The 24,892-nt window shown below is 41.4% G+C and overlaps 1 protein-coding gene across 1 annotated transcript in view; it reads left to right on the top strand.

The window, feature by feature from the left end:
* The window catches only part of UNC80 (unc-80 homolog, NALCN channel complex subunit), a 437,997-nt gene that overhangs the window by 155,835 nt on the left and 257,270 nt on the right, over positions 1 to 24,892 (top strand). The window contains 2 exon segments of the mRNA XM_029606152.1: positions 13,893 to 14,105; positions 18,773 to 18,908. Of these exon segments, the coding sequence (XP_029462012.1) occupies positions 13,893 to 14,105; positions 18,773 to 18,908 (349 nt within the window).

The following is a 24,892-nucleotide window of genomic DNA, read 5'->3' as shown; positions in this document are numbered from 1 at the left end:
CCAACTTTGTGAGTGGGTCCACAACTTTTCTGGCTCCAGTCTAGAGCAGCCATTGCATCAGTGAAGGTTTCAAAAGGAGTCGGCATGGGAAGCTCATCAATATGTATGAAAGGCAGTGTGGAGGAAAGTGGTCCTACCAAATGTTCTTGCACCTCTTCAGTGGCTCCATGGCAAGCATTTGAGTTTTGACATACTGTAAAAAGCATCCACCAGGACTGAACTGCTACTTTAATCAGATCATGTGCTTGTAATGCTTGATTTGTTGAGTTGAATTGCTTTGTTTCCTATGGGATTATGTAAGATTAAAAGTATAAAAATATTTTACAATTATTAAAAGTTTTTAAAAAAATTATAACTCACCTCAAAATGTAACTGGTGTCAAAAGTACAATATTTTCCATAAAGTGAAATTCCAGAGGAAGTGGCAAAAGTGTTAAAGACATTGCTTTTGTGTTTTTAAGCTTGACCAGTGACTTGATAACCTGTGGTTCTTTTCAGCTATGCATCGCCCGATTCATTTTTCTCCATTTGTGGTGTGTTTCTGTGTGGTGTGACCTCATCTCTGTCCATGCTCTCATATCCTCATCTTTCTCTTGCACTTCTTCAGCACAAAGGTAAGATCAAAAGAGAAAATAGGGCCTGAATCCACTCTGGGTGCTGCCGTTGCCTCCTTCCTATATAATAAGAAGCTAAGACTGTTGGTGATGGAGATAATGAGCAATGCCCTAGTTACTGACTTGAAGTTGTGGATTTCTTTTTGCTTTTTTTCATCACCCTGAGAGTCTGCAACTGCAATGGCAGTGTTTTGTGTGGCATGGTATGAGCCTGGTTAATGTGCTTTTGCTTTTGTGGTTATGATATCGGAAACCTTCAATAGTAGCATTATTGAAATACTCAGTTTTTGGGAAGAGTACTGCTTTATAGCGCTATACACAGTATAGAAGACAAAATAATGTCGAATATAAAGGCTAGTGCTATATAATTTGGGCTGTAACCTTGCTCTTGCATTCTTTATTGACATTTGTCCCACATGCATGACTCAAAAATTGGAAAAAGAGGAAGTTCATTGTTTCACTGGAATCTAGAGCTATTAGCTGTTAGCTGAATATGTAAAAATCAAAGTCAAGCACTTGCATAAAAACGATGCTTACATAAAAAAAATAGGGAAATAAGTATAGAAAAGTGTTGCAGACATGCATGCTTCGTTAGAGAATGCCGATAATTTGAGTGCCAGCCTTAAATGCCTCCCTAGCATAAGCAAATCAATAAGAGGACAATTTGCAAAAGTTATTTACCTAGATAAGTGCCTATTTACCTAGCAAATAGGCCGTCTAAAAGTTGTGCACCCTGTATACGGGTAATGCATATGCGTATGTAGCCCTCTCTCACTTAGCATTTGAAGGTCCCCGGGTGGAAAGAGGTAATTACAGGGAGAAGGGGAAAAATATAACACCAATCAGCAGCCTTCTCACGTTTACCAGGATTCTTCAAGATGGAACTTTGGCTGCACTTTTGAACAAGTCAACAAACAAAGTTGCCAAAGGTGAACAATTTATAAGAGGGAGATTTTTAGCACATGCTCCCTGCCCCCACTGCCAGTTACCAATTGTGCCTTCCTATTTGCTGCACTGTACTAATTCTGCTTGTCTGATGGAGCAACATGCATGATAAACTACTTTACATTGCAATCTAACACATTATGCGTTTCAACCCATATTTTTCTTACAAAGAGCAATGCAAGGCAGTATCAATAAAGAATTGTCAAAACGTTTCATGCTGCAGCAATGAAAAACACTGAAACGGAAAGAAAGTATTTACCACTGAAACCTAGTCACAATAAATGCACTTATGTCACTGGTAAAGCAAGCACCAAGTACAATATTTAGATAAATCTCTCACCTTTTTCCAAACAAAAATAAGATTAGGGTCCTCCCATGGTCTTTTATTCAGAGCTCAGTTAGCTATGGAAATGACTTCAACCACACTCTTCTGCTTGTCTGATGGAGGAATTAACTCTCAAGCAAACAAGAGATCCCTAGTGATGATCTGCACAATTTGTGGAAGTCTTATTTATTTGATTTATATTCCACCTTTCAGCCTCTTCAAAGTGGATTGCATTCAGGTACCCAATTTGTATTAGTATGTCAGAGTGGGAATTCACAGTAAGGGTTACACATACTTTTAACTGTGTTGATTGGAGGCTTTCTCTGAGCTGGGGTTAGGGTGGGGAAAGCAACAAGACATAGTTTTGCATTTTCAAAACTATGGGCCGGATTTTAAAAGGGTTACACGCATAAGGTATGCACGTAACCCTTCTAAAATGGCCCTGCGCGCGCCACGCGTAAGTCCCGTTGCTTTCTTGGGGTGGGCACATCGGGGGGCTTGACGCGGTTGGCGCGTCATCCGGGGGCGGTGCCGCAGGCGTGGTTTTGGCCCGGGGGCATTCCGGGGGCGTGGCCACGGCCTCCGGACCAGCCCCCGGACCGGAACATGGCACCGGGCAGCCTGCCCGGCGTGCGCAAAGTTACGCCTGCTTCGAGCAGGCGTAACTTCTGCGACAAAGGTAGGGGGGGTTTAGATAGGGCCGGGGGGGTGGGTTAGGTAGGGGAAGGGAGGGGAAGGTGGGGGGAGGTGGAAGGAAAGTTCCCTCCGAGGCTGAGTAAATGTACCAAGGGGATCTTGCATCAAAACAAATAGTTTAAAAATTCACCTGCAAGATGGTAATTTTCAAAGGATTTACACATAAAAATTGAAAATAGTAGCCTATTATTGCAGCAATTTTTAAAAGGAGTGCAAGAGTACTATAGGTCCAAGAGTTGTATCATCAAAATGTTTATTTTAAACGTTCAAACGGAACCACTCCTTATTTTTAATCCATGCATCAATTAATTTGAACGTTTAAAATAAACATTTGATGATACAACTCTTGGACCTATAGTACTCTTGCACTCCTTTGGGATTGTGTATATTAATTGTGGAGTGCAGCTTTGCTCCTTCTCTATATTTAGCAATTTTTAAAAGCCATTTACCTGTGTTAAGTTCATTTAATATGGGTGAAACCTATGGACAATTCAGTGGCATATATTGTAGCAATTTTCAAAAGCCCACTTGCACAGAGAAAGTGCATTTACACGTGTAAAACCTAGTTTTAAGCACCTAAATGCTTTTGAAAATCAGGCCTTAGTGAAGAAAAAGCTGACTGGTTAAACACAGCGCTTCGCTTACATGTACCCCAGAGAAATCTGAGATCAGCCAATAAAGATCTACTAACCATCCCCTCAGTAAAGACAGCAAAACTAACATCAGGTTCTGTTCCTTTTCTCCTCTTCCTGTTTTTCCCTCTCTTTTCTCGCCCCTTCTCTCTTCCTATCTGCTCCCCTCCCCCCCCACCCTGGTTTTTTGTATTTTCCTCCTTCAGTTATATTGTAAACCGGCATGATGTACTCACAAATGTCGATATATAAGCTAATAAATAAATAAATAAATAAATAAATAAATAAATAAAATAAATAAGTTAGAGAGCGAGCACTATCCTTGGCTGGTCCAACATTATAGAACACATTGCCACTAGAAACAAGATTACAAAGTGATCCAAAACTCTTCAAAAAAAGCTTAAAAACATGGCTATTCAGAAAAGCATTTTACAATGAAAACGGAGAATAAGAAACACAGAACAAGGTTCTTTTATTTTTTTATACTCAAATGATAATGTTAGAGAACTTCAGTTTAAGCACATTCTTGTATGACTAGATCTATGTCACCTATCTTATAACTTATATAAGCATGTACCGACACTGTAATGGCACTTTCATAGATACATTTTTTAACCAAACTAAATATACGTGCCTCTATGTAAACCGTTGCGATGGTACATTATTAAACGATGGTATAGAAAAGATTTAAATAAATAAATAGATAAAAGTAAATATAATCATTTATTGTAATGAAAAGAAAAAAAATTAATAAAGTAATAAATACAAATGTCTTTGAATTAATCAAATTGATAGAAACCCTGTTAACATTTCTACAGCATATACCCTAGAGAACATTAGCTACTTTATCATAATTTACTTTAGTTAAGTTGATATGGTGTTAAAACTTACAGTTATTGTTTCCATGAGCTACACTGAAAATTATGGAGGTATCTGATGTTTTGGTATTTTTTTTTAGGGGGGGGGGTTGTAAATGTTATAATTATCTCAAAATATTGTCCAAGTCCATAATAATCCCTACAGTAGAAAGCTCCTTCAGCAGATGTATTTTATCAGCAGATGAAGCCTTCCACTAGAGGGGATCACTGCTTACCTGTACAACATTTTGAGATAAGTATATAATTTACAAAAAAAAAAAAAAATCACCATAATTTTCAGTCCAGCAGATGTAACTAATCCAAACCACAGTCTGAACAATGAAAACAATCCAGAGCGCAGTCCAAAATAGGTACCCTGAACCACAGACATGCAATGAGGTCCAGGCCAATTATTATGGTGACAGAGAACAAAGCAAGCAAGAGAGTCAGTAATGGACTAGAAGAAATGAGAAGTAAATAGGAACAAAATCATGAATATACTTCTAGAAGTCAGTATTCAGTGACGAGGCATGAGGAAAATGTATCCGGGTAAAGTTACACATGTAACTTGTCCTGGATATTCAACAGGACTTGCGCGCAGGAGTCTTCCACTGAATATATGCAGATAAAGTTATACGCTTAACTCTATCCAGGTAAAATTAAAATTATGATTTTTTTCAATCAGACTTACCCATGCAGTTTTACCCAGACAGCGCAGAATATGCAAACTCACCGGGTAAATTTAAGCCTGCCCCAGAGCACTTCGATTGATGCTTCTTTTGTATGGGTAAATTTTCCGCACACAAAATTTAAGCGTTGGGGAAAAGTATTCAAAGCTTGGCTTTTGTGCATGTAAGTGCATGTAAATCAAAAAGTTACTCACACAAAGACTTTAAATATTGCCTTTGTAGTTGATAGGTAGGAGTTTGATCTTTGCTTGATATTTGATAGGGAGTCAATGAATAGAATACAGTAGAGCAAATGGGCAGCAGAGTTTTGAATGAGTTGAACAGGCTAGCATGTGGTATCTGGGAGACCAGTGAAGAGATGGTACTCCAAGTGAGAGAAAAACAGCATGGTGCAGTATGATGACAAGCATCAGATTCAGAGTCGAGTGAATTCTAATGATATCGGATAGCTGGAAGTACAGAGAGATGGGATTGAAGAGAGAGAGGAGAGGGTATCAGGAGCAGTGTCTTTTTATTGAGTTGGTTGGAGAAAGGAGGCCTGAGAACCGAAAGAAAGCCCGGACAGACTGAGCATTAGGAAGTGGGAACGTATCCATAAAGACACAGCGGAAAAACAAAATGACAAGACCATTGTGCAGATATAGTAGGAGGTGGGTATTAAAAAGCAAGGGGGGAAAGGAGTAGGAGTTATCAAGAATAGTAAAGGACAGATAGGAGGAAAACCAAGTATGAACAGTCAAAGAGGAAAAAGAGTAGATAATGGGATAGAATGACCAAGAGTATCAAAAACTACAGAGAGGTTATGAAGGATAAAGAGTATTGATGGGTGACAAGAAAAGGTGAGAGTGAGATGATTAAAAAAGTGGAGAAGAGCAGTTTCAGAAGAATGCAGTTTCAGTGCAGTGAAGCAGCCAGAAACTACATGGAAATAGATTAATAATATCAGGAGAAAGTCAAAAGGTTGCTGATGTACCACCCACTGTAAAATTTTAGAAATGGAAGAAGAAAGATCGGTCTATGGTTAGCGATAATATTAGTGTCCATAAAGGGCTTTTCAAGATACGGTATATAACTGTGGTCTTGAAGAAGTCAAGAAATATGCCAGATGAAGGGGATGTATTGAAGGAAGATAGAATGAAAGAAGAAAAGTCTTTAGGTTGATGAGAATGACTGAGGTTGTTCCTGGATCATAAGGGAAGTTGTTAGGTTTATAGTTGCAGATATCAGGAGCATCTTGAAAAGAAAGGAGAAAGATGAAGAAGTGACAATTTTGAAGAGGCTGAACACTGACAGCGTGATAGAAGATGGAATATTGAAGATTTGCTGTATGAAAAAGTTTAGAAGGCTGTTAGAGTAAGAAATGAAAGTACAGGAGCTGAGTAGGGATGGGAAGGGAGTAGAAGAAAGAAAAGAGTTGGCAGGGTTGGTTGGAAAAAGAGAGAATTAAGGACTTCCTCAGGTGACTGATATTTTACTTTGTCTCTGCATAAAAATGTAGATTTTAAAACGAGTGTGCGCATGTCCCGGCGCAAGCACATAGACGCAATCATTTTATAACATGAGCGTGTCGGCGCACATATATAATAAAATATGATGTCCACATGCACATGCATGCCATGGGGGGGTGGATTTTCGAAAGTATGTGCGATGACGCGATCAAGCCTTTTCCCAGTTCCCTCCCAGTCCACTCCAATTAAGAAGTGGACTGGGAGGGAACTTTCCTTTAGCCCTACCAACCCTTCCTCCCTTTTCCCTTCTCCTCCCCGACCCCTAAACTAACCCTACCTATCCCCACTTTTTTTGTTTTCATATTTACTGCTACTCAGGAGCAGAAGTAAACTCTGTGCACTGGCCAGCTGCCGGCCCGCTTCCCTGGGACAGCAGCCGCTCCACCCCTCCCCACCCAGACCACGCTCCTGGCCCGCTCTTTTTGCAGGGCCCGGCACGTCTGCACGTAACAGGGGTTACGCATGTGGGCAGGCCCATTCTAAAATGCATGCCTGGCCATGCGCATAACCCTCAGTTTTTACGTGTGTGGCCCTTTTAAAATTGGGCCTAAAGTGCATAATGAAAAGATAACAGCTTGGGCATTTTATCCTCTATCTTGCTGTCTTAGGGCTAGATGCACTAAACATTTTTCCAGTAGACGCAAAGGACTGTAAGATTCATGGACCCTTGTGCTGTAGTAAGGTTCCCGCAACGTACAAGGAAGGCTTCATAGGTCCTTGTCAACAGCCGGCAGATCTACACTAGGAAGAGACGGATCAGGAGCTTCACCTATACCAACCCCTTTCCCCTCAGCTTGAGCCCTTGGGTTCTGGGGGCCAGCAGGTCTTAGGCGAGAGTCTCTAAGGAGGAGGCAAGAGTGTAGTCCAGTATCAGGCTAGAGTCAGTGGCAGGCAGCAGGCAAGAATGATCAATATCCAGGCAAGGGTCAGAGGCAGGCTACAGGCAAGAATAATCAAAGTCCAGGCAAAGGTCAGATCCAGAAGTCTCTCTGAGAGCAGGCGGAGGAGACAAGGAGAAGCACTGACATAGAAGGGCAGGAAGGAAGGCAAAGGCTGGATAAGACAAGGCAGGCTGGGCTGAAGAGACGAGACAGGCAGAGGGACAGGAAGCAGGAAGAAGCAGCAACCAATTCTAACCACACGATGTAGGCCACCTGTTCATGAGGCGTGTGTTCGTTGCACAGCTGGGGTTTAAATACCCAACCGCGTGATGTCATTTATGAGCGCTGGTTCCAGCTGAAGGACTTTTGAGAGTAGGTGCGTGCCGTGTGTGCACGCCTATGGGGAATTCTGGGGGCAGCAGGCAGCAGTGTTCTTGCTGCCATGAAGAGGAGTGCAACATCGTTGGGTCCTAGGGTAAGTGCATAGGCTTGTGGGGTCATCCTACAAGCCAGGAAATGTAAGAGGAAGCAATTTTCAACTTAGTGCAGTGTCCACAGGTACAATCTTGTACTTAATTTTCAAGTGGAGTGTACTTGTGTGCTTTTTCTATGAAAATTGCCATGGGGAAAAAGTATGCACACTTTTAAACCTGCTTTTTATGCAGATAAGATTTAAATGGAAATTAAAGCATGTAGATTTGAAAATACAATCTATGCACATTTTTTTCTAATCCCACTCAAAACCTGTCCCCAGGAATGCCTTTCTTTATTTGGCCAAAGACATGAATGCTATAGAACCCCATGTATACTTTTAAGTCTGCTTAAAAGAGAACAGTTTTTGGACAGTGAATTTACCCAAGTAACTGGCTTTGAAAACTGCCATCAAAATGGGAAGAACCCATTAGTATATCTAAACCAAGAGTTGTTCATTTCAAATAAATAGCCTCAGAAACCAAAATTACAAAATCAGATCAAGAAGTATGAATAAGTAATTTCATAACGTAATCTGTTTTGAAAATCCTATAGGGGTGCACATCAAGATTTTTTTCCGTTTGCTTTTGTTTCATGCTGTTTTGTGGGGGGGGGGGGGGGTTTGTTCTTTTTAGGTTTCATTAGGATTCTTTTTTCAGGTTTTGTTTTAGTGCGTGCTATTTGCCATTAGTGCACACTATTTTGAGTTTTCTCTAACAGCAAATAGTACGCACTAATGGCAAACATAAACACTAAAATAAAAGTTGGAAAAAAACAAAATTTTAGCAAATTTGCCCTCATTTTGTATTACAAATGAAATGAAGTGAAATAGACAATTTTGTTAAAATTGAAAGCACATCCCTAAAACTTTACATTGGTTCTGGACACTATACCATACCAAATTCAAACTCTTAGTCTTAGCCTATAAAACCCTCAAAGACATAGCCCCGACTTACCTCAAGAGATTTCTGACTCCCTATTTACCTATTTGACCTCTGCACTCACAAGCCTGGAATGACTGGAGGTGCCATCCTCTAAAACAATGAGCTTCACCAGCACCAGGAAGAAAACCTTTGCAGGTTCAGTCCTGACATTAAGGAATTCCTTACCACCTCACATCAGACAGATCCCAGATATCACATCCTTCAGAAAACTGGTGAAAAACACGGCTCTTCGAAGAATCTTTTTGCACCAACCAATGACATGACATAATATAAGACTTGCCATACTGAGTCAGACCAAAGGTCCATCAAGCCCAGTATCCTGTTTCCAACAGTGGCCAAGCCAGGTCACAAGTACCTGATAGGATCCCAAGAATAAGCAGTGGATTTCTGCAATTCTACCTTAAAAATGGTTAATGGACTTTTCTTCCAGGAACTTGTCCAAACCTTTCTTAAACACAACTATACTAATAACTTTCACCGCATCTTCTGGCAACAAATTCCAGAGCTTAATTATGCATTGAGTAAAAAATATTTTCTCTTATTAGTTTTAAATGTATTACCTAGTAACTTCATTGTGTGTCCCCTGGTCTTTGCACTTTTCTAAAGAGTAAACAACTGATTAACGTTTACTCGTTCCATTCCTATCAAAGACTCTGCATATAGCCCCACCTATACAGAAGTATGAAGTGCACTATACTGTTTATACATTACATAATGTACCCCTCTCCAGCAGTGCTTTACATAAATCCACAAGACTGATTATATGTATTTAACAGATCACAAGATAAACACTTTGAGGAATTATCTCAACAACCTTATCTGTAACAGGCTTGCTCCAAACCTATGATGCTAATTACTAAAGACATTGTATATACTATACTACCCACCCATACTTTACTAGCTATACAATGCACCTGTCTTCAGCAATGCTACCTAAATATTATAATTCCACAGGAAAGTTCACCCTTTGTTAATGTGTTTCCTACACAAAATTGCTGTGCTGTCCTATGTTGATAATTCTACCTGTATCTTACATGAACCTTACACTAAATTGTTATGCTGCACTATGTTAATATTTCTATCTGGAACATGTCTTGAACTCCCTGGCTGGAAAGGCATGCCATAAATGATGATGATGAAATACCCAAGTATGAACAAATAATTTCCTGAAAACTCTTCCTTTCTCTGAATTGTTACAAGAAGTGGGTCTACATGATATCATATGTGGAAGCAAACCTTAGGAGTACATTTTCAAATTGTTTTCACATGTAAAAATAGCAGATGTGCATGTAAGTAGCAGGTATGCACATATTTGCTATATTTATTCATTTATGTTTATTTTAAATCATTTTATAAAAGTTGAGAGTTCAGGCATATTTTCCATTTTGTGCACTCATTCTATTAGGGAATAAAGGGGCAGGCGAGGGGCTTTCCAGGGCAGATTTCAGAAGAACATGGGGAAGCTGCTATTTTGTACAAGATTTACAAGTATACATTACTGAATGTTTTTGAACACTTTTATACCAACTAATTGATTCACACGAGGGAAATCAGATTAGTCTGTTGTCTGCAGCTTTGGGTGGGAGATCTGGGTAAACTGGTGGGGAGTCAGCATGAAGTGCTAAAGAGACCATACTTCCATATATCCATGTAAATGCTGTACCGTGGATAGATTTGAGCCTAACTTTCAAAGCTATCTGTGTACAGCATTTACCACTATAAGTGGGCATTCAGACATTAATGCTAGCATTTTATAAATTATGCGGCGGGAGCTTCACAATTTATAAAATACCACATATTTCTTGGTTTTTTTATTTAGTTAGATATGCATTAGGTTTATTCATTTACATCAAATGAAATAAATCAAGAATAATGATAATCAAGGAAAAGCAATAACAAATACAAAAAAAACAAACCTTCATAAATCCATTCTAGCCCATATTATGGGGGGAGACACAGCCATATCTAGATCTTATTACAACATATTAGAACACAGAAGGAGCAAATTATATTTTATTCTATCCTACAATACCTGTCCCACAACCTTATCAACAAACGTTTCAAGATATAATGGGTTAACAGGGACAGAGCTATTTTTTTATACGTTACCAAGCATTTACATGGGTATTCGAGGAAAAAGTAGCTCAAATCGCTATAACTTTCGGTTTTAGCTGCAAGAATCGCTTCCTATGCAATTGTGAAATTCGAAAAACATCAGGGAAATATGTATAACTGTTGGCCACAAAGCAATCTAGTTTTATTTTGACAGAATTTCTGAAAGATCTGATCCCTGTACTGCTCTAAAGAACAGATAACCAGGAGAGTCGCTCTTGAGGAAATGTCATCAAACGATGACTTGAGGAAAAAACACCATGTATTTCTGCTCTGAAAGTACATCTGTATGTTTCAGTACATATAAATATTTCCAATATAAGAAATGGCCCACTTTTTAATAAAAATATGTGCCTGTATTTTAGCTGCGTAAAAAAATATGAGGTTGATTTTAAAATCCACACGTCCATATGCGCGCGATTCCTGGTGCATGCACATGGATGCACCAATTTTATAACAAGCACGCGTCGTCACACGCATGTTTTAAATATGATTCCTGCATGCACATGCGAGGCCAATTTTAATATCGGTGCGGGCGGGTGTCCTCTAACATGCGCAACAGGGGGAATTTTCTAAAGAAATGTGCAGTTTTGCAACAGCGCCTATCCCAGTTCTCTCCCAGTCCGCTCCAATCCCCCTAACTACCCTTCCTCCCTTTTTCCCTCTCCTCCCTGACCCCTAAACCCACCCTAACTATGCAAAATATTTTTGTTTTTTTAACTTACTTCATCCTGGTAGTTGAAGTAAGTTGACGCGCCAGTTAGCTGCCAGTGCGTGAGTCACCAGGACAGCGCAAAATGGCGCTGTCCCAGCTGCTCCCTGGCCTGCCCAGACCCCATCCCGGCACACCCCTTTTTGCTCTGCCAGCTCTTCTGTGCATACTATGGGGTAGATTTACAAAAACTGCGCGTTCGCGTACTTTTGTTGGCGCACCAGTCGCAAACAAAAGTACACTGGATTTTAGTAGATACGCGCGTAGCCGCTAAAATCCAGGATCGGTGCGCGCAAGGCTGCCGATTTTGTGCAGCCGGCGCGCCCCGAGCCGCGCAGCCTGCCTCCGTTCCCTCCGAGGCCGCTCCGAAATCGGAGCGGCCTCGGAGGGAACTCGCTTTCGCCCTCCCCTCACCTTCCCCTCCCTTCCTCTATCTAACCCACCCCCCCGGCCCTATCTAAACCCCCCCCCCACCTTTGTCCGGGGATTTACGCCTCCCGGAGGGAGAAGTAAATCCCCGCGCGCCAGCGGGCCGCTAGCGCGCCGAGACGCAACCTGGGGGCGGTTCCGGAGGGCGCGGCCACGCCCCTGGACTGCCCCGGGCCAAAACCATGCCCCCGGGCCCGCCCCCGAAACGCCGCGTCCCGCCCCCAAAACGCCGCGTCGATCGGCCCCGGCCCCCGACATGCCCCCGACAAAAAACCCCGGGACTTACGCGAGTCCCGGGGCTCTGCGCGCGCCGGCAGGCCTATGGAAAATAGGCGTGCAAGACCCTGCTCGCGTAAATCCGGGCGGATTTACGCGAGCAGGGCTTTTAAAATCCGCCCCTATATGTGGCTGGGCTGTTTTTAAAATGCACATGGCCCGGCCACGTGAGTATCTGCTGGATTTTACGCATACCAGTGTTTGAAAATTTGGGTGAACATGTTTGCATAATAACCCTGATTTATATGCAGAGGCAAGTATTTTATGAAGTTTGTGTATTCCATTTTGAAAATACTTACACTTGTACTTGAAGTCAACAGTGAACCAATACCTCGGCCATTTCACCCAGTCTTTCTCCAGTTCACCTAAACTCTCTACCACTTCATCCTCAACCTCCACTAGTTCACCCAGATGTCCTTCCCAAAAATCCAAACAGACATATCCAGTTTCACTTGCGCAAGTCAATTAGCCAGTGTAAAAGTGTACAAACAAGGTTGGTAATGTATGCATGTATATCTTTTACAAAATACCAACTACTGCGCAGACTTCTGAATCCTGCCCCAAAATTCCACAATTAAATGTACATTCAAAATGGAAAATACGTCTATGCCCTTGATGTTTATAAAATAACATATACATGCTGAGGTAGATCTTTAAAAAGTACACCAGATTTTATAAGATACGCGCGTAGTCACGTGTATCTTATAAAATCCAGGGTCGGTGCGCGCAAGACTGAGCAAAATCAGCAGCCTGCGCGCTGAGCCACGCAGCCTGCCTCCGTTCTCTCCAAGGCCACTTTGAAATCGGAGCGGCATCGGAGGGAACTTTCCTTCCACATCCCCCCACCTTCCCCTCCCTTCCCTTACCTAACCCACCCCCCGGCCCTACCTAAATCCCCCCCCCCCTACCTTTGTTGGGCAAGTTACGCCTGCTTGAAGCAGGCGTAACTTGCGCGCACCGCCTCACATCCCCTGGTACAGGCCGCAATGCTGGGGGACTCGGGACCACCCTCCCGGCCCGCCCCCGAACCGTCGCCACGCCCCTGGACCCGCCCCGAACCGCCCCTTGACCCCGGACACGACCCGGACACAACCCCTCCCGCCCCTTTTACGAAGCCCCGGGACTTACGCGCATCCTGGGGCTTTGCGCGCGCCGGCGGCCTATGCAAAATAGGTGCGCGCGCAGGTCTTTTAAAATCTAGCCAGCTATGTTTATGCATGAAACCCCTTTGAAAATTCATTCCTTAGTGGGTGGAATTTATATGTAATTGCCTTTCCAAATATAAGCTCAAGATGAGTTACATATTTGGGTACATCTCGTAGGTTCCTGCTTAAGAGAACTTATAATTAAAAAAGTGTGTACCTGAGACAATGGAGAGTAAAAGGATAAGAAGCATCGGTGGGATCTGAACTCTTGTTTTTGTGGTTCTCAGCCCACTGTTCTAACCACTGAGCTACTCCTTCATATTTACTGACCAGGCTCTGTTATCTGAAGCTGTGATATCATTCTGCGATCCCTCAACCAGATGACTGGTCATAAATCATTGTTAACTATGAATATTCTTGAATGTGGTGCTGTTGAGGTTCATAGAGGGGAGGGGATTACAGTAGGTAAGACCTCTAATGAGGTCTGCACTCATCTTCAAGATGAGGGCAGAGTTAAAGTGGACACAGAAAGAACTTAATGAAAAGTATTTAAACTCAGAGAAATCCAATATTATAACAGCTTTCCTCAGACCAAAATAATTGCTTCTCTAACAATTACTTGTATTGTTTTTTTCAATGATGCAATTGCATTTACAGGAAGCTCCAGTAGTGGCAAGAGCAGCTCTGTTCCTGGAGTGTGCTCGATTTGTGCACCGCTGTAACCGTGGCAACTGGCCAGAGTGGATGAAAGGACATCATGTGAATATTGCGAAGAAAGGCTTGTCCCGTGGACGCTCACCAATAGTTGGCAACAAACGGAACCAAAAACTGCAGTGGAATGCAGCCAAGCTGTTCTACCAGTGGGGAGATGTAAGGCATTTTTGTTGGTTTTGGTGAATTTCTGTCTCTTCTCTATTCCTTCCACCCTTCTCCTCCTCCATAGTCAGGCCAATATTTTGCAATGATGTACTCAAAATTGCACCAAGGAGTTTGTACCCTTTTATGGATATATTTGCAGCAAGAGAAGACTTTAGCCAATATCCTTGAATTTATGTGTATGATATTAATATGTACTAAAGACCACAAACCTGTGGACTGGAGGTTGAAGGTTTTGATGTAGTGTGGTTTAAACTGAATTTACCAAACTTGGTTGAGAATCAGTATAGCTCTCACGCTAAAATTATAAAGCACTTTTTAGCTGCTAATTGCTGGGATTAGAAGCTTGAGGCACCCTTGTTGAAGATCAGACCAATGGCCTATTGAGCCCAGCATCCTTTCTCTGAGACTGGTCAATCTGGGTTGCTTGAAAGAAGTGCAAGCAGATCATAATGAAGAGACCCATCCCCTGTTGTTCACTCCCAGTTGTAAGAAATTGTATCTCCCAAGCCTACCTGGATAGTATTTGTTAATGGACTTGTCCTCCAGATACTTGGCCAAACCCTTTTTTAAACACAGCTACAATATTGTTATTGAAGATATCCTCTGGCAACAAATTCCATAACTAAATTGTATATTAACAGAAAACGATACTTTCATAAATTTGTAGAAGATCAGGGCAGAAGAAAGCATAATTCACCCTAATCCAGTTCCTGATGATTAACTCATGCACTATTTTGCCCCATGCATGTGATTTGACTGTTGGGCTCCTTGCTGTTTTGATGGGGGATGGAATGATATGCCAGGCCGCCAAGTACCTTGCTGTTTTTGTCTGCAGGGGGAAGGGGGAGAGTTGGAGGGTGATTGGGCTGCAGCGGATATTATTGTTCTCTATTGTGGTGTTGGGGGATTGCTGGAGCCATTATGTCCATTATTATTTTCTTGAGGGAGGTATGGGGCATTTGGGGCCACCAAATCTCTTGATGGAGGGTGGGTGTGTGCTTTTCATGTCAGGTGGGTGAGATGGATCATGACACAGAGGCCTCCAGTTCTAGTTGTTAGCATACTGACCTTGCAGGCACATGAACAGTTAACACATGGACTGGGGTAGGTGTTCAATTTTAGGCTTAAACAGAGAGCATGCCAATCTATTTTGTGTGTATCTACTAAAGTCTAATTTATATCTGACATTCCTTCATTTGTATCTAGCTTTAATATCTACCTAATAATGGGCTGGATTTTAAAAGGGTTACACGCATCAGGTACACGTGTAACCCTTTTAAAACGCCCCTGCGCACGCCGAGCCTATTTTGCATAGGCTCGGCGGTGCGCGCGTAAGTCCTGGGGCTGCGCAAGGGGGGCATGTCGGGTGGGCGGCGCGAATTTCGGGGCGTTCCGGGGGGCATGTCGGGGGCATGGTCGAGGCCTCCGGACCAGCCCCCAGGTCGGGTGATGGCGCACCAGCAGTCCGCTGGTATGCACAGAGCTACGCCTGCCAGAGGCAGGCGTAACTTTCCCAACAAAGGTAGGGGGAAGGTTTAGATAGGGCTGGGGGGGGTGGGTAAGGGAGGGGAAGGTGCTGGGGGAGGTAGAAGGAAAGTTCCCTCCGAGGCCGCTCCGATTTCGGAGCGACCTCAGAGGGAACGGGCAGCGCGCGCAGGACTCGGCGTGCGCAAGTTACACAAATGTGCACCCCCTTGCGCGCGCCGACCCCAGATTTTATAAGATATGCACGGCTACGAGCGTATCTTATAAAATCCAGCGTACTTTTGTTCGCGCACTCGTAGATTTATAAAATCTACCCCATTGATTATATGTGGTAAATCAGTGTTTACATTTTTGTGTTTTTAAAATTTGTAAATCACCTTGAGCTGTGTGTGCAATAGACGAGATACAAAAATGAATATAAACTATTAATAATGCATCAGAGACAGGTTTAATGTATATGCCAAGCCGTTAGTTCATGTAAGCCGCTTAAGGATTTTAAGCAGGTTATAAAGAAATAAAGAAACCATTGTACTTATATTTTGTGTGCACTAAACAGCCTTAGCGTGCAGATAGCCAATTGGCGAGGAATGAGTGGATTGGGGCAGCACTACTTATCCAGATATCTTAACCGGATAAGTGTCTATATTCAGCCTTATCTAGTTAAATTAACCAGATAAGTTAGATCTGCTCAATAGCAGATCTAAAGTTTCCAGACCTAACTTATCCGGATAATTAAAGCTTATCTTGTTATATTCAGCAGCATAGCCGCGCTGCTGAATGTCCCTTCTAAGTTATCCGGATAAGTAATGTCTAGATGTTTCACTCTTGTGGGCTGTCTCTAGAAATAGTTCTTTCTGGCACAATTGTATATGTTCTTATAAATATTTGGAGCTCAACGAGTCTGTCAGAAGCAGAAATTCCTCACAAACACTGCTGAAAGACACTGCAAAAGTTTAAAATATCCATCAATTGGGTCAGTTGGTGGTATAGAAACCAATCAGCATGCAAGGATCATTAGTATTCAAATATTACTGTCACACAGTCCAGATAGTTCATGGCAATGACGTCATGTGGTCAAGAAAGAACCAGTCAAAAAAGCAAAACTGCATCCACATTGATATAAAAAAGACTACAGATAGAAATACAGAAGTTTATATCAAAACATACATAAATTAAAATAGAGCAGCATAGGCAGCTAAAGAAAAACTACTCAATTTCTTGATTCAAGCTGTGAGGTTGAAAGATGTGCCTTTGTTCACATTGATAGAAATCTTTGGATACATTGCTACTATGTTGTAGTGTCACCTGTTCAATGATGAAAACCTTGAGATCTCCACGTGTATGATTCAGTTGATGCCAATGATGAACAAGTGGAGCTTCAAATCTTGAATTCCAGATACGGCTACAATACTTGAAACTACACATTTTGAAATGGCAACTAAGTTTTCCCAAAAAGGTTATCCTATTCATGTGATTAAATGTCTGTTCAAGAGAACGTTCACCATGATTATTTGTTTCTCTCTGCTATGACGTATTGGCACACTTGGTATGTATCCTACATTTTTGTAAAGTGTAGGATACATACCAAGAAGGAATGCAGAAAAAAAGAATGGTCTAGTGATTAGATCAATGGGCTGAGAACCAGCATTCAAAACCCACTTTTCCCATTGATACTCCTTGTGACCTTGGACAAGTTATTTTATCTTACGCCTTATTTGTGTCTCCTTGGAGACATCCGGGTAGATCCATATTTTTTTACCCAAATATAATGAGGATCTTTTACACAAAAATAATTTTAACACATTATCTCTGTCTGATGACAGCTTGAATTTAACCAACAAAGTTCCCCTCTTTTCTATTTGAGCACTATACGAAGTTTCCAGCAATTCAGTGACGTTAAGTGATTCTGCTTCCACTGGTTGATTTTCAATTACTTGTTCATTTTTTCCTGGTAAGAAATATGCTTTCAATATGGATGGTAATTATTATTATTATTTTTTAAATTGTAATATCTTTGGGCTACCTCTTCAGACAATGGGGTCTGGGCGGGGGTCTACTCAGACCCCAGGAGGAATGTTGCCTGGTGGCAAGAGAGTGTTTTGTACTCTGTAACCTCATAATTATTTTGGAAAATGAGTATATGGTGTAGGATTGCTCAAATGAAAGGTTCCCCATAAAGTTGTTTGGTAAATAAGGGGATAAGGACAAGATATAATCATTTTTCTTTCATTTTGTACACTAATGTACCTGTTTAATGATATTGGGTAGTATTTCCAGTAGTATAATCCTTATACTCCTGATATTCTTGGATTCAGTGTAAATTGAATTTCTGTATTTAATTTGAAAAAGTAAAAATTTAAAAAAAAATTTAAAATTTAAAATAATAATAATAATTTTGTAAGTCAAGAAGTAATGCATTGCCCCCCCTTTCCAAACCCCTCCCTTTGAATCATTTACCCATTCCTCTGATTCAGTCCCCCATTTTGGAATTGTATTGCATATTCTAAATGTTTTTTCTCACCTTTAATGCTAGCTTCAGTTATACCTTTTCTCAGTTCCTCTTCTAGTTTCTTGCAAGTTTTTAGACCCTGTGTTAATCTTGTGCTCTTGCCGATTGTTCAGATATGACACAATCCAATTGCAGTCTCTTGTTCTTCTAAACTATACCAGGGTGTTTCAGTCACAGAGCATCTTCCAGAGTCAGTGGCTGCACAAAACTGTGATAGTGCTGTGATTGCACTCAATGGGTCTGCATCTCAGAGGCAAGAGGTCACAGAATCGTGATTGTGGTAAGGAAGGGGGAAACTATTCAGCTGCTTGCAACTTCTGGAGCTGATGTTGGCTCTTGAGCTGTCACGGAAACTTCAAGCGATGCCTACCTGAAAAATGAAGAAAAGGAGGAAATAGCATGAATAATAATAAAGTGCAGTGCTGCTGCTGGATTTCAGTTGAATGTACTAAACTTGCCTATGACCGATGTCATTGATGCTATCACTGGTCAGCAAAACAACGCCCTACTAATGTATCAAATTCAGTAACGAGATAACATATGGAATGCTGGAAAATGGGAACTCGTTTCCGTGTTATTGCACAGTGATTCAAGTGCTTGTTTTTATGAATGTGCATGAATCGCATGCCAGATTAAACTTGAGTGCACTCTGTTTTTGTGACAGGCGATCGGGGCCCGACTAAATGAAGTGTGCCACAGTGAGAGTGAGAGCCCGGCCAATCTGCTAGGCCTCATTTATGATGAGGAGACTAAGAGAAGACTGAGAAAGGAGGATGAGGAGGAAGACTTTTTAGATGACAGTAAGGAGACTCCCTTTACTACAAGAAACCCCGCTTGTAAGAACCTCTGCTTTAGGAGCACTTAATTTTTCTTTCCTTTTATCTGTCATATTCTTGCTTTTTAAGTACTCTAGCTTTAGGAAACCATTTCTCCAGTGCTTGCATGCAAAAGTAAATAACTAGTGTTAATAATACATCCTTAGCAAATTAATAGACTCTAGACTAGAGATAAGTATTGGGAATTAGACAGAGAGCTCTGTCCAGATTACCTTCAAAATGCTGTTCTGACAGCAGTGCCCCAAACAACTGCCACCCAGTACAGCCGGTGTTTAGTGACTTGATGACATGCTAGAAGGCCTCAGTTCCATACCTGTCTAAGGTATACCGCCATGCAGCCAAACTTTCACTGCCAAATGCTTTTGGAATGGAAAGTTGTATAGATTTTAAGGGAGGGAATACCATAAATAGAACACCAGATTGTACATGCATCATTCATCTAGTGGCAGAATTTGTGATTTTGGTTATCCACTTTGTTAAAATAACCCTGTTGGCTCAAGTACAGGGCTACTACTGTACATATAATTTGGACTTGATTTGGATCCCCCACTTTTAGTTAAATATTTTTTATTCAAATTTTAAATTGCTGCATTTTAAGGTTGCAGTCAGTCTTGCTTTCTGTGTTCCTGAACTAAATATTTTTGATTGAAACATTGACTTTTAAAAGGTCTTTTTTGGCAGATAATATTAACATTTTATCTTGGTTTGGTGTTGACTTTGAGGCAGCAAAGATGAGTGAAAGTCTGGCTACTATCCTATTGCATATAACGAAATTTTATATGGCAGTGTGACAGGAATGAGATCCCCCAAATAAAGTGTGGAGTAGTTATGCTGCATGGCAACTACAGTTTCAGACAATTTAACATAATTGATGGCTCAAAATTAGCCATATTTGCTGCTAGGAAAATTTTGCCAACATTTTCTAAAATCATGGCTCGCAATTATCTCCATATTGACAGCATGGATGGGAACTGAGGAAAAGGAAATCAAAGGGTGTTTAGTGAATTCGGTGATGAGGTTATTTATCAATATGGGCTTTGGGAAGCCAACGCAGGAAGTCAGGAAATAGAGACAGAAGTCCTTACAGTCAGAGGGGGACCCCAGCATGTCATTTAAAGCAGCAAGAGAAGAAGGTTAAAAGGAAGTGAATAAGCCAGACATGGATGAAGAGAGAGGAGGAGAAGGGAAGGCACTGACATTTATGAGGGGAAGGAAGGCTACTGGGAGCCTGAAAAGTCAAGCTGAATGAATCCCAAAGGAAGTGATTGACAGGCAGTGAGTGTATTTCACAACTGCTTTTCATACAGCTGTACCCATAAGAACTTGTGATGCCCACTATATAGCAAACCTATGCCATACATATATGTATATATATATATTAGAGATAGATAGATATGTGTATGGCATACATTATATATAGTATCTTATTTAGCATGGCATGAATTTAAGTTTCTATGGGAACTACTGGAAGCATGCTTTTTTCAGCTTAATCCATGCTATGGGCCTGATATACTGAAGGTTTTTTCTCATATTGTGTCTATGGGAAAAATGCTTAGTACATAGGTTCCATACTTGTTGTGATCTCTTTCTGTGCTACACTTGTATTCTCTATTGGGAAAAAGCAACAGACATTGTATGCAGGGTTGCTTTTTCAGTTTTTTGAGATAGTATTAATCACTCTATTAGCCCTATAATTTACTACTCATTCCTGTCAATGTGTCATGGAAGTATTTGTGCTGTTCATGCTGCATTTTTCCCTTCTAGCTAACCTTAAAAGTGTGCATGTCAGTAGCTTAGTGGCTATTTGTTGATTTAGTTTATTACTAACAACAGTGGAAATAATCTGAATTCTCTAGCATGGGGTGATATGATGACCCAGTGATGACCTGGACAGTTTGGTTTTCCTAACTACCACTCCCAAGTATTCCTGTATCATGGTCTTGTCTTTACAGGAGTACAAATTCTAAAACTTTTTAAGAGAGGAGTTAAATAGCATAGCCAACAGTGGCCCATAGTTCTTGGTATCAATGATCACTCTACCTTAAACATTAGTACAGTGTACTGAAAGATGTGCATTTTTATAGGCAGAAGAAATGTCAGTATTTAGAGTATATAGGTTTTAAAATTTATGGTAAAATGTATTTCAATATTTGTATACATTACAGATAGATCGTAAAATTCATTCTCAGGAATGCTCTAAAATACATAGAATCTAATTTTCAAAAGAAGGCACAGCACCTGATTTAAGGTGCCTTCATCAGCAGACTCATTAAGACATTGGCTGATATTCAGCCATTTAATGTAGGTGCCTACATATAGCTTTAGGTGCTTAAACCTGAGGCCCCTAAAGTCAGTATGGCTATTGGAACGACCAGAATTAAGGCATCTCATTTTGCAGCACAGTGCCAAATATCAGTGCTGAGCACTGACCTTTGGCTCCCTGCCCTGGCTTGCTTATGGCCCTGTTGACTGTTAAGGCCACCTAAATTTAGGAGCTGAGCTAAGTTTTTAAGTTAAAAAAAAATACAGGCTTTTGAAAATCGGGCTGATTCTATCAATGATTTTATTTAGTCCTATATTGATATGCTTTAGAAACATAGAGGTCCATCTTCAGACTCTGGATGGCTAGCAATGATAGACAGATAAACTTATCTAGCTAACTTTGTGGTGATATCCAGCTCTTTGGCGCTCCTAAAGTTATCCAGCTATTCTAGCCAGCTCCTTCCCAAAGTACACCCGCTCTGCCCTTGGGCGAGCCAGATAAAGCATTATCTGGTTATGTTAGGGGATGGTTGGCATGGGGGGATTTTCAAATCCCTGCCATTTATCTGACCAAGTCCAACTTAGCCAGACAAATGTGCTAGTATGGACCTCGTATTATACGATCCTTGGATATATATACTAGAAGATTTATATATAAGGCAATAATATACTATAAAATGTATTCAATATAAACTACAAAGACTGATGTGCTGGTGATACACTGTGGGGCACTCTGACTCCCTAATATTTGTATCCCGCCAACACAGGAGCCCCAACATGAAAGCCCATAAACAACATCCTACTTAAAAGTACTCATGATACTTGCTTGCAGATTTCAAAAAATATGTTATATTTCAGCTATCTGTCCTGGAAGCAGTTGAAATAAAGATTTTCAGGTCCATATTCAGTAAGCAGGTGGCAGGAAAAAAATGTCCAGATAAAGTTACCCAGAAATCTTGAACCCAGTGTTTAGCAGTACATAGCCAGATAAATGTTCCACTGAATACCCTCAGCTAAAGCTACCGAGATAAAGTTATCTGGATAACTTTGCCGCTCTCTGGCTTCTGAATCTTGCCTATTTGTAGTTAATGCGAAGAAACAGGCCCCCCTCTGTGATCCCACTATTTCTCTCCAAGTTTAAAAAAGTAAGGCAGGGGATCCAACAGTGTCCTAAGGTGTCCCGCTCTCTGCTGCTGAGTTAGAAAGTATCATGAGTTAACTGACAGTCCACTGTGGGGTTATATACAAAAATGTGGGGCGTTGGTTGCCCCTCCCCTTCCACTCACTACCCCTGATCTTGGATAAAACAGCTCCTGCCCAGGTACCTCTCCTAATCCTGCCCCCTCCAATTATTTAAATAAAAGACTGTGGTTCTGGGTCCCCTCCTGCCCTCCACCCCCCAACCTTTTCAACCCACGTAAAAGCCCCACCCCCCCAAAAAAAAACAAACCAACTCCCAAGCCCAAGTGGGGAGGCTGATGCCCTGCCGGTGTGCAGCATCGCTCTCGGAGCAGTGCTGGAAGTGTACGCTGAATGCCGGGAGAACTGTATCTCCTCCCAGCTTGAGTTGGGGGGGGGAGGGGTATAGGGGGATCCAGGTGGGTCAGGAGTGTGTGGGAGGGGGCAAGAGGCAGCCTAGAGCCATGGCCTTTATTTAATATTTGGTGGTGGGGTGAGGGTAGAACTAGGAGGGAGACCAAACAGAATGTTAGGAATTATTAGGAAGGGAATGGAAAATAACGCGGAGGATGTCATAATGCCTCCGTATCACCCCATGGTGAGACTGCACCTTGAATACTGTGTGCAGTTCTGGTCGCCGCATCTGAAAAAGGGTATAGCTGCACTGGAGAAAGTGAAGGGCAACCAAAATGATATGGGGCATGGAACGGCTGCTCTATGAGGAAAGACTAAGGAGGTTAGGGCTGTTCAGCTTGGAGAAGAGATGACTGAGGGGGGATATGATAGAATTCTACAAAATCGTGAAAGGACTTGAACAAGTTATTGTAAATTGGTTATTTGTGCTCTCAGATAATCGAAGGACCAGGGGACACTCCATGAAGTTAGCAAGTAGCTCATTTAAAATAAATCGAAGAAAATTCTTTTTCACTCAGCACATAGTTAAACTCTGGAATTCATTGTCGGGGATGTGGTTACAGCAGTTAATGTAACTGGGTTTAAAAAAGATTTAGATAAGTTCCTAGAGGAAAAATCCATAAACTGCTATTACAGTAATTAATAAGCAAAAGTAGCTTGTGATCTATCTAATGTTTGGGTAATTGCCAGGTTCTTATGGCCAAGATTGGTCACTGTTGGAAACAGGATACTGGGCTTGATGGATCCTTGGTCTGACCCAGTATGGCATTTCGTATGTTCTTATGATCAGCACAGAAGCTTTCTGTCTATAATTGGAGGGCTGGGCAGGAGGGGAGGGAATCTCAATTCCCCATGTTTTTAAATATATTTTGGCCAGAAAGAAAGGGGATCTCATGGGGGGCTGTTGCGCCCCTCCCCCAACCTACTTTCTAAACTTGGTAGCAGAGAGGGGATCTTGAGAGGAATTGTCAGTCCTCTTTCATCACCTTTTGAAAAGAAAACTATGTTGAATGAGGCAGCAAGAAGTTAACTGTAGGCCTGAGATTTCTCTGACCAGACTTAGCCGGGTAACTTTATCTGCCTAGCACTGAATGGCAGCACTACTTGGACAATCTTAAACTCCACTCCTGGAATGACACCCCCCACCACCACCACCACCAGCCTCCTCTTTATCTGCTGAGAGGGGTGGGAAATTCAAAACTTGGGATTTGTCTGGCTAACTTCAAAGTTGACCAAAAAATACACACCTCAAAATACAATTCCCCCCCCCCCCTTTTTTTTTTTTTAACAAAACAAACAAAACACGGGGAAAAATGCAAGATTTTGTGGATAGACTCTAATGTCCGGTAACCTTAAAGGTAACAACCAAAGGGAAGTACCTCAATATTAGTATAGACCGTTTTTACTTTTAATTTTATAAGTGGGGCTTCAGTGTTACTGCTTATGCTTCATTATATATATATCTCATATCTTTTCCTTTTTTAATCTTTTATAAAACTCTCCTTGATAACCACAGGCCTTGAAATGCTTAGAGATATCTAAATAAAGTTATTTTCCAAAATGAAACTAGGGCTGCCCATTTGTAGGACGGCTAATATCACCAGCAGTGGCGTCCATTTCCCGGCTTGACTACACATTGCCTCTCCGGCCCCTGAAGCAGGCATCAATTGCCAAAACACTGCCAGTGTTGGGCAGCTCCACAGTGCCTAGAAAACAGATTAACAACGCGGGTGGCTTTTATCAATGCCTAAAACAATTCATCAGCAACTCAGCGGATTGACAGGAAAGAAGTTAAGTTGGTTGTTACCTTTAAGGATACTGAACATTAGAGTCTATCCACAAAATCTTGTATTTTTCCCTGTGTTTTGCTTGTTTAAGTTCAATGTTGGCCAGACAAACCCTTTAGAACATTGACTTCTTGGTTTCACTATTTGACAGAAGATAGTGTGAGGCAAGTTAGATCTTGGTGCAGCTTCATATCATCACAGACTACGTCAGCAGTTCAAACTAGGGTAAGCTTAATTACTAATTATGATGTCCAGGGCTTTTTTTTTTTGTAATCAACAGTGTGCACTTGGGAAGTTGCAGCTATT

This window comes from Rhinatrema bivittatum, chromosome 6, assembly GCF_901001135.1.
Source record: "Rhinatrema bivittatum chromosome 6, aRhiBiv1.1, whole genome shotgun sequence".
Lineage (NCBI taxonomy): Eukaryota > Metazoa > Chordata > Amphibia > Gymnophiona > Rhinatrematidae > Rhinatrema > Rhinatrema bivittatum.
This window is presented reverse-complemented; position numbering and strand designations above follow the sequence as displayed.